This window comes from Lathyrus oleraceus, chromosome 6 (assembly GCF_024323335.1).
Source record: "Lathyrus oleraceus cultivar Zhongwan6 chromosome 6, CAAS_Psat_ZW6_1.0, whole genome shotgun sequence".
Taxonomy (NCBI): Eukaryota; Viridiplantae; Streptophyta; class Magnoliopsida; order Fabales; family Fabaceae; genus Lathyrus; species Lathyrus oleraceus.
In genome coordinates, this window is record NC_066584.1 from 458555865 (window position 1) to 458566239 (window position 10375).

At 38.5% G+C, this 10375-nt stretch overlaps 1 protein-coding gene and 1 pseudogene across 1 annotated transcript; one reads left to right on the plus strand and one right to left on the minus strand.

The window, feature by feature from the left end:
• Positions 1 to 1473: 1473 nt before the first annotated feature.
• On the plus strand, positions 1474 to 8843 carry LOC127096221 (uncharacterized; the record flags this gene model as incomplete). Its single annotated transcript, XM_051034818.1, has 4 exons — positions 1474 to 1542; positions 6309 to 7302; positions 7732 to 7856; positions 7992 to 8843. Coding segments are annotated over exons 1-4 (2040 nt in total), but the record flags the coding sequence as incomplete, so codon positions are not given.
• Positions 4145 to 4244, minus strand: LOC127099105 (uncharacterized; annotated as a pseudogene).
• Positions 8844 to 10375: the final 1532 nt, after the last annotated feature.

Sequence of the window (10375 nt, forward strand, 5' to 3'; positions counted from 1 at the left end):
GACCCTCAGGTGACTTGTGTTATTGATCAGGCCAACTGGGCCTACGTTATAGAAGGGCAGAGAGAGACAGTAGACGAGCCGAAAATCGCACCTATCAGAATCAAACTCTGCACCAACAATCTGAATCTCCAGAACTGAGCATGCAGTCTGAACTGGTTAAGCTTCGCATGGAGATAGCCCAGCTTCGCCAGGAGCTTGCTGACGTTGCTTTGCAGGTTGAAGTATCATTCGCCTCACATGACACTGAGACTGATATACTGAATGATAAGATCGCTAACCTCTGACGCCAGATCAAAGAGCTTCGAGGGTACGAAGTCGAGGAGACTCCACCATACCCTGAGCATTGATGCCATCATGAACCGAGAAATACCGTTTGAATTTCCCTATTTTCCCGTTATTTATTATTCATGCTTATTTTTATTGTTTCCTTTGACATTATGATTGCTTTATCTTTCCTAAGATCTCTGGACTCGTGAATTATTATTGACTCTTCATATATATATATATATATATATATATATATATATATATATATATATATATATATATATATATATATATATATATATATATATATATATATATATATATATAATATATATTATATATTATATATATATATATATATATATATATATATATATATATATATATATATATATATATATATATATATATATATATATATATATATGGGTTAAATACACTTTACCCCCCTGTAATGTTAGCGAGTTTAGGGTTACCCCCCTGGTAAAGTTATTTTTTCAATACCCCCCTTATGTTATGTAGATTCCTTCATAGAACCCCCTAATATCCAGGTGGCATGGAATCTTGGTTTTTTATTTCAGACGTGGCTTTTTAATTTTTTTATTTTCACATGTGAATCTTCATTAGGTCTCCAGCATGGCATAAACTAGAAATTAGGGTTCCAAATCCATCCCTCTCTCTCTTCGTGAAATCCATCCCTATCCCAAATCCATCCCTCTCTCTCTTCGTGAAATCCATCCCTACCCCAAATCCATCCCTCTCTTCATCTTCGTCCGTGTCCCCTTCATCTGGGTTATGGGTGGCAGCAAGGCATCTTCCACGAGTGAAGTTGGAAACGGCTTACCAAGATGTGGATGCAATGAAACCATGAAGTTGTTGGTCTCCAAGTCAATTGAAAACCCCGGTCGCAAATTTTGGAAATGCAGGAATTATATGGTGAGCAATTTTGAAGCATTTTATTATTTTGAGTTTGATTTCGAAATTAATTGTTGGTGGTGTTTGTCTCAAATTGCAGAATGGGTGCGGTTTATTTTGTGGGATGATTTGGTCAGTGAGTTTGCAGTGAAAGAAACCAATCCGTCCGGATGCCGCCAATGTGAAGTCAACAAGGCTTATTTGATTGAATTTGCTAAAGAGATTGTTGAGGAGATAGATTGCAGAGTCGGAAAGCTTAACAAGTTAGAAAAACTGAAGAAAAAGATTGCAATGGAAAAGAGGAAAAATTTATGGTTAATGTTTGTAATTGGTCTGTCATGGATGTTGATAGCAGCTATGGTTAAGTTAGTCTAATGAGTCTGTCATGTAATTGTTATGTCATTAGTGTTTTTCAGCAATGTAATGTTGAACTTGTAATGTGTTCATCAATGAAATGTAATCTGTTCATCAATCTTAAACTGTCAGTGCAGCATCATTATTTGATTAAACTTTCAGCATTCAATCTACCAATAATGACAGAAAAAAGTTATATGATAACACGAAATTATATCACATTTTAAGACTTAATTCAATTAGATTATATTATCATTTACTTTAGTATATCTCATTTTATCAGATATTATGCAGTATTTCCTTGCTATGTATGTCAGGTATCCATTTTGAAGCAAAAGTGAAAAAGGGAAGAAAAGGAGGTGTAAAAAGGAATAAAAAGGACACAAATAACAAAGACCAAGCCCAGCCCAAAGAAAGTGCACGTTATGCCCGTGACGGGCGTCACAAGGGTTGTGACGAGCGTCACACTAAAAGCACTCCTGTGACGAGCGTCACACATGGTGTGACGAACGTCACACCAGTCCTCTATATTTTTGGCGCAAGGAACTCAACTGACCACGTTGAAAGCTATTTCCACGCACGCTTAACCCTCGGAACGAGACCACGCACACGGAAACCCTTGAAAAGCAGTTACACCAGCAGCTGTATAAATAGGAGCTAATTGGGAAATTTCAACCCTGGGTTTTTCCACGCTCATATTGCCGAAGCTCTGCCAAATTTTCTTGTCACACCTTTTGCTTATTTTCTTCTTTTCCAGCACTTAACATTGTTTATTTTATTTATTTCTTTTGCAAGCTTTACATTTTTTTTCTTTGCAAAATTTACCTTTCCCGTTTCAGCTTCTAGATATTTTTCGCATAATAGTTTCTACACCGGAAACTATTGTGCAACTTTATACTGGATTTAACCTTACGTTATATTCCAGTTTTATTTCCTTGATTTAATTTACTGTTTAATTGAAGAATCCAAGAACAAATCCTACCGGCTTGTGGTGGAGTGTTCAAGACTATTGTATTACGCATTCAGGTTCTTTAATCATTATTTAATATTTTGTTTTATTATTTATCTATATTATCTGTCTGGAATGAGTCTGTTTATGCATGATATAAATTCTTATTTGTTTAGCATGTCTGGCTAATTCGCCCAGGTATCGGTATGTAAAGTAAGCAGAATAAGGGATCAAGACTGAGTCGGTCTATCTAAACTTAAAATCAAAATCAATCTTTTTACGGTCTCAACTTACAGGTTTAATAACAAGATTTTTTACAAAAGTAAAAGACATAAAGAAGTTAAAATCAATAGAGCGAGAGTTTGAGATTTTAACTGGACAGTGTAAGTTAGGCATTAATTCTAGATCAGGGCGAGAGCAAGTTTTAGAGTTAATTAAATTCTGACCTTTTCCAAAAAGTATTTTTAAAGATTGAATGTGAGGACGAGAGTTAAGCATTTGGATTTAATTATATAACCTAAGTCAACAGAGCGAGAGTTTGAGATAAGGGTGTTTAAAATGGTCAGTATTTTCTTAAAAAGAGTTTCTGCAACTTTATTGCTTTCAAAATATGGTTTTTGACTTAATTATAAGTGACAGCAACATTAATATAAAATCATGGTTTATTCAACAGAGCGAGAGTTTGAGATAGAACCTTTAACCAATAAAGTTAACCGAAACGATTCATTTTAAAACCAAGAAGCCGACAAAGACTTGATTCCCTAGTTTTGACGAACTACATACCGATATCCGTTTTATTAATATTTAATCTAGATATTAGTTTAGCTCTTAGTTTTTCCCCCAAACAATCAAACATTTTTCACCTTAGATTTACGTAGTAACCTTAGATAACGGTATATCGATTCATAAGTCCCTGTGGGATCGATATCTTTTAAAACTACGCGATAGAACTGTGCACTTGCAGTTTGTATCCCATTCTCGACTCACACAGTCGAGCGATCAAGTTTTTGGCGCCGTTGCCGGGGACTTTTATTTAATCGATATCGTAACTCTTCCGTTACGCTGTAGAGACTAAGGTTTCTTTTCCTTCTATTTTCTTTCTTTCGTTGATTTGTATGCCACGCACTCGCTCTCAAGGCGAACCGCTCTATTTACGAATCAACGATATCGAACTATATCTCCGAGTCTTACGACGAATTCGGGAATATCGTGCTGAAAACAATCTCCCTCCTATAGACCTTCCTGATCTCAAAGATTTTCCTTCTTTAACCGAGATGGCAGAACCAGCTCGTGCTCTTAGAGATTACGCCGCTCCATCGCAAGATGAACCGCATTCAAGTATTGCTCCGCCCGCAATCGAAGCAAACAACTTTGAACTTAAACCTTCGTTGTTGCAGGCTGTGCAACAGAACCAATTCTCTGGAAATCTTACCGAAGATCCAAACCTTCATTTATCCGTATTTGTCCAATACGCTGATACTGTTAAAGCTAATGGTGTCACTTCAGAGGCAATTCGACTTCGTCTTTTTCCTTTCTCATTAAGAGATAGCGCTAGAAGATGGCTTCAATCTCTTCCTTCCAACTCAGTCACCACATGGAACGAGTTGAAGAAAGTTTTTCTTGCCCGATATTTTCCATCAAGCAAAACAGCTATGTTAAGAGCCCAGATAAACGGATTTAAACAGAAAGACAACGAGTCTCTTTTCGAAGCATGGGAAAGATACAAAGACATGATGAGACTTTGCCCACACCATGGTTTGGAAGACTGGTTAGTAATTCACACATTTTATAATGGTCTCTTATACAATACAAGGTTAACAATAGACGCCGCTGCAGGTGGTGCACTAATGAACAAACCTTACGCTGATGCTTACCAGCTTATCGAGAGCATGGCCCAAAACCACTATCAGTGGGGAACCGAACGAACAACGGTGGAAAAACCTCAACCGAAAACTGGCATGTACGAGATAAGTAACCTTGATCACATCAATGCAAAAGTGGATGCTTTGGTCCAGAAAATTGAAAGTTTAAACGTATCACCTCCAGCCGCCGTGGTTGCTGTAACTCAGAATTGCGAGGTCTGTGGAATCCAAGGCCACACTCCTGCGGAATGTCAACTCTTGACTGGAATCCAAACAGAGCAAGTAAACTATGCTCAAGGAAGCCCCTATTCGAATACCTATAACCCAAATTGGAAGAACCATCCAAACTTCTCATATAAGAGTAATAATGCTTTATACGCACCTGGACAGTCTCCAAATCAAGCCCCATCTATACCTCCGGGATATCAGAAACCGAATCCTAACAATAATACCCCTAGAAAATCCAACTTGGAAATCATGATGGAAAACTTTATAGCTTCCCAACAACAAACCAATAAAGATTTCTTAAACCAGAACATACACACTGGCGAACAACTTAAACAACTAGCAAGCAAAGTAGATGCCCTGGCTACCCATAACAAAATGCTGGAAACGCAAATATCTCAAGTAGTTCAACAACAAGCACCTACTGCTGCACCAACTGGTACATTCCCTGGACAGCCCCAACCCAATCCGAGAAGCCAAGCTCATGCAATTATATTAAGAAGTGGAACGGAAGTGGAAGGACCGTCTGACCCAAGGATAGAAAACCAAAACCCTAAGAAATCTACTGAGGAAAGTGAACCTAAGGAAAAGGAAGAGAGTAATAAGGAAACCCTAGAAAAGAAGGAACCTTATGTACCTCCACCACCTTACAAACCACCTATACCTTACCCTCAAAGGCTTGTTAAAACCAAAGATGTAGGCCGATTTAGAAAATTTGTTGATCTCCTTAAACAATTAAACGTTACAATTCCGTTTACCGAAGCTATTACGCAGATGCCTTCATATGCTAAATTCTTAAAAGAAATTCTTTCTAATAAAAGGAAACTTGAGGATAGCGAAACCGTTACACTCCCTGCCGAATGTAGCGCTATAATCCAAAACATGCCCCCTAAACTCAAGGATCCGGGTAGTTTCTCTATACCCTGTCACATAGGAAAATTTATCATCGACAAAGCCTTATGCGATTTAGGAGCCGGAATTAGCGTTATGCCTTTATCCATATGTAAGAAACTGGAAATGGGAGAATTAAGACCGACCAAAATGTCTGTGCAATTAGCAGATCATTCCATCAAATATCCTGTAGGAATCCTTGAAAACGTTCCCGTACGCATAGGTCAGTTTTACATTCCCACTGACTTCACAATTATGGACATTAGAGAAGATGATACGACACCTATTATACTAGGAAGACCATTCTTAGCAACTGCCGGTGCAATCATAGACGTAAAACGAGGACGACTCACCTTCGAAGTAGGTGAAGAGAAAATTGAATTCATTCTTTCCCAATTCTTGAAAGCACCTGCAATAGAAGATACATGTTACTTCATGGATATCATCGATGAATGCATAAAAGAAGCAGAGTCAGGAGAAGACAAAGCATCAGACTATCTTTTAGAGGACAAATCTAAACAATGCCTAGCAATAACACCGGATCCTACGCAGTGTCTTAACAAACCAACCCCTGATTTGAAAACACTTCCCAAAAATCTGAGATATGAATTCCTAGACTTAGAACTTGAACGACCTGTGATAGTTAATGCAGATCTAGGAAGACTCGAAACAGAAAAACTCCTACATATCTTAAGAAAATATCCAACCGCACTAGGATACCACATCACCGATCTTAAAGGAATAAGCCCTTCTATTTGTATGCACCGCATCATGTTAGAAGAAGACTGTAAACCTCTAGGGAACACCAGAGAAGACTAAATCCGATCCTAAGTGAGGTAGTAAAGAAAGAAATAACCAAGTTATTAGAAGCAGGTATTATATATCCTATATCTGATAGCAAATGGGTTAGTCCTGTACACGTTGTACCAAAGAAAGGAGGCATAACCGTTATTGAAAACGAAAAAGGAGAAACTATAACTAAACGAATCGAATCGGGATGGAGAATGTGCATTGATTATAGGAAACTAAACAAAGCAATCCGAAAAGATCATTTCCCTTTACCATTCATTGACCAAATGTTAGAACGATTAGCTAAACATTCACATTTCTGTTATTTAGACGGTTATTCAGGCTTCTTTCAAATACCAATTCACCCTGATGACCAAGAAAAGACAACATTCACATGCCCTTTTGGTACCTTCGCGTATAGACGAATGCCGTTTGGTCTGTGTAATGCCCCTGCAACTTTTCAAAGATGCATGATGGCAATATTCGCCGACTTTCTCGAAAACATCATGGAAGTATTTATGGATGACTTTTCTGTATACGGACAAAGTTTCGAAGAATGCCTTGAAAACCTGGAAAGAGTTCTGGAGCGATGTGTAAAAGTAAACTTAGTACTTAATTGGGAAAAGTGCCACTTTATGGTACAAGAAGGAATTGTTTTAGGACACATCATCTCGAACAGAGGAATCGAAGTAGACAAAGCCAAAATAGAGGTAATCGAAAATCTTCAACCCCCAAGAACTGTGAGAGAAGTACGAAGTTTTTTAGGACACGCCGGTTTTTACCGACGATTCATCAAAGACTTCTCTAAGATAACTAAACCCTTAACCGGACTGTTGATGAAAGATGCTGAATTCATATTCGACGATAACTGTTTAAAAGCATTTCAAACTCTTAAACAAGCATTGATCTCCGCACCCATTATGCAGACACCAGACTGGAATGAACCATTCGAAATAATGTGCGATGCCAGTGACTATGCTGTAGGTGCTGTTTTAGGACAAAGAAAGGATAAAAAGCTTCACGTTATATACTACGCTAGCAGAACCCTGGATGAAGCGCAAATGAATTATGCCACAACCGAGAAAGAACTCCTAGCAGTGGTATTTGCGCTAGATAAATTTCGTTCTTACCTGGTAGGAGCCAAAATAATAGTTTACACCGATCACGCTGCTATAAGGTACCTTTTAACAAAAAAAGATGCTAAACCTAGACTCCTAAGATGGATCTTGTTACTACAAGAATTCGACTTAGAAATCAAGGACAAGAAAGGAACTGAAAACGTAGTAGCAGACCACCTCTCTAGACTTGAGAACCTTGAACCGGAAAGAACATCCATTAATGATGATTTCTCGTATGATAAACTCATAGCTACTTTGGAAGAGAACAACTCCGACATGCAAGTAGAAACCACCTTAGCTATATCTGTCACACCATGGTACGCTGATCTAGTCAATTATTTAGCTGCCGGAATAGTTCCACCTACTTTATCTTACCAGCAGAAGAAACGATTCTTCCACGACATAAAACACTATTACTGGGATGACCCCTTACTTTTCAAAAGAGGCCCCGATGGTATTTTCCGTCGATGTATACCCGAAGAAGAAGTAGAAAATATAATCCAACACTGTCACTCTGTGCCTTATGGTGGACACACAAGTACATCCAAGACCTGCTCTAAAATCCTACAAGCTGGCTTTTATTGGCCTACTATATGGAAGGACGTACATGCGGCTATTAAGGAGTGTGACAGATGTCAACGCACGGGAAACATATCTAGACGTGACGAGATGCCACAAAAAGGTATTTTGGAAGTAGAGATTTTTGACGTGTGGGGGATAGACTTCATGGGACCCTTCCCATCCTCTTTCGGTAACAAATACATACTCGTGGCAGTTGACTACGTATCAAAATGGATCGAAGCTATAGCTTCTCCAACAAACGACACCCGAGTAGTAACTAGACTCTTTAAAAATATAATATTTCCGAGATTTGGCATCCCAAGAATAGTAGTCAGTGATGGTGGATCACACTTTATATCCAAGGTACTCGAAAAACTACTACTTAAATATGGAGTGAGACATAGGATAGCAACACCTTACCACCCTCAAACCAGTGGACAAGTGGAAGTATCTAACAGAGAAATCAAGCAAATACTAGAAAAAACGGTCGCCACTTCAAGGAAAGATTGGTCATTGAAATTACCAGAAGCTTTGTGGGCATACCGAACTGCTTATAAAACTCCCATAGGGACGACCCCATTTAAGCTCATTTATGGAAAATCCTGTCACCTCCCGGTAGAATTAGAACATAAAGCCTATTGGGCTATTAGAAATTTAAATTTGAATTATAAAGCCGCCGGTGAAAAGAGAATCCTTGACATAAACGAATTAGAGGAACTCAGAAGAGACGCCTATGAAAATGCCAAAATCTATAAAGAAAGAACAAAACAATGGCATGACAAGCGTATATCAAGGAAAATCTTCAAGCAAGGCGACGCAGTACTTTTATTTAACTCTAGACTAAAGTTATTCCCGGGAAAACTACGATCCAGATGGTCAGGACCTTTTCATATCACTAAAATCTTTCCGAGTGGAGCGGTAGAAATAAAAGGACAATCTACAGAACCGTTCACCGTAAACGGGCAACGTCTGAAACATTATCACTATGCGGAAACCAACGAGGATTCGCAAATTCTACACTTAGACGAAACGCCCCCAGGACTCATAGACTATATTTAACAGTTTATTTGTCGAGCTTGCGACATTTAAACAAAGCGCTTAGTGGGAGACAACCCACAAATTAATTTGTTATTTTATTATTCTATTATTATTATCATTTCCCTATTTTTCTCTTAATTATTCTTTTAATTTCTATTTAGTATTCATTATTGATTTATTAAAAAAAGAAAAAAAAATATATATATATAATAATAATAATTCTTTTCTTCTTTCGGCATTTGGCCAAATCCTGACTTAAACTCATGTTTCTTTTCTCTAGCTAACACTAACCAGATGGGACATTCTGATCGTATGGGTATCAAGTTCAGAGGAATGGCTCAGAAACAAAAGTTTGAAGAACTAGCCGCTAGAGAGATGCTACCTAGTTTATATGCTGATGATTGGGCTATGACTGCCCTTGGACTGAGACAGAGTGTCCTGTTTTTGCTGAATCAGATAGGATGGGAGACCTCCCCTATCCTGAGACATTTCACCACCTACCGGAGACTCACACTAGAATTCTTTAGTTCATTAATCTATCTACCCAGCCACGGAAAAGGAATTAGCAGAGGTTTTATCCAGTTCAGAATGTTCAATATGGAGTACCAATTTAATATTAGAGACTTCACCAACCTTTTGGGTTTTCCTACCTCCTTTGATACATTCACTGTAAGTCAGGAAGAACTTTTTGAATATAGAGAGCTTGAACACTTTTGGGGTAAGCTGACTGGAAATGATGAGCCCGAAGAACATGAGTTTCTCTCTGGAAACATACATAACCCGGCTTTCCGCTATTTCCATAAGATCCTGACCCACACTTTATTTGGGAAGAAGCCAAATAGTACTTCAGTTTCACGTGATGAACTCTTCATCATATTTTGTGCTTCCCAGAACCGTCCAGTAAACGGTGCTACTTTTATGTTAGCTAATTTGGACCACCTTATCCAGGATGAGCGAGCACCCATTAGAATAGGCGGTTTGATCACTATGATAGGTAATGCTATTGGATTACGTCAGCCTATGCTTGACCTTAGCCCTTTTTGTGGCATTACTACTATGAGTATACCCTTCCTCTTCAACACTATGTTTATAGCAAACATAAGGTCTGATGAGTTTGAGCTTATTATTGATAACCAGGTTCTCTGCCTATTCACCATGCCCGATCCTAGAACTAGTGTTCATAACCAAAGGAACTGGCTCTATAACCTGAATGAAACCCCAACTCCTGCTGGATCCACTGAATCCATCCAGGACTATGAGATTTGTGATGACTATGAGCACTATGTTGACCATATCTCTCAGGCTGAATCTGACCCTCAGACACCTTCCGGCTACTATGATATTGATCCTCCTCCTCAGCCTGTCCTGACCGAAGAATCGGCCATGCCTGATCTCCGACATCATAT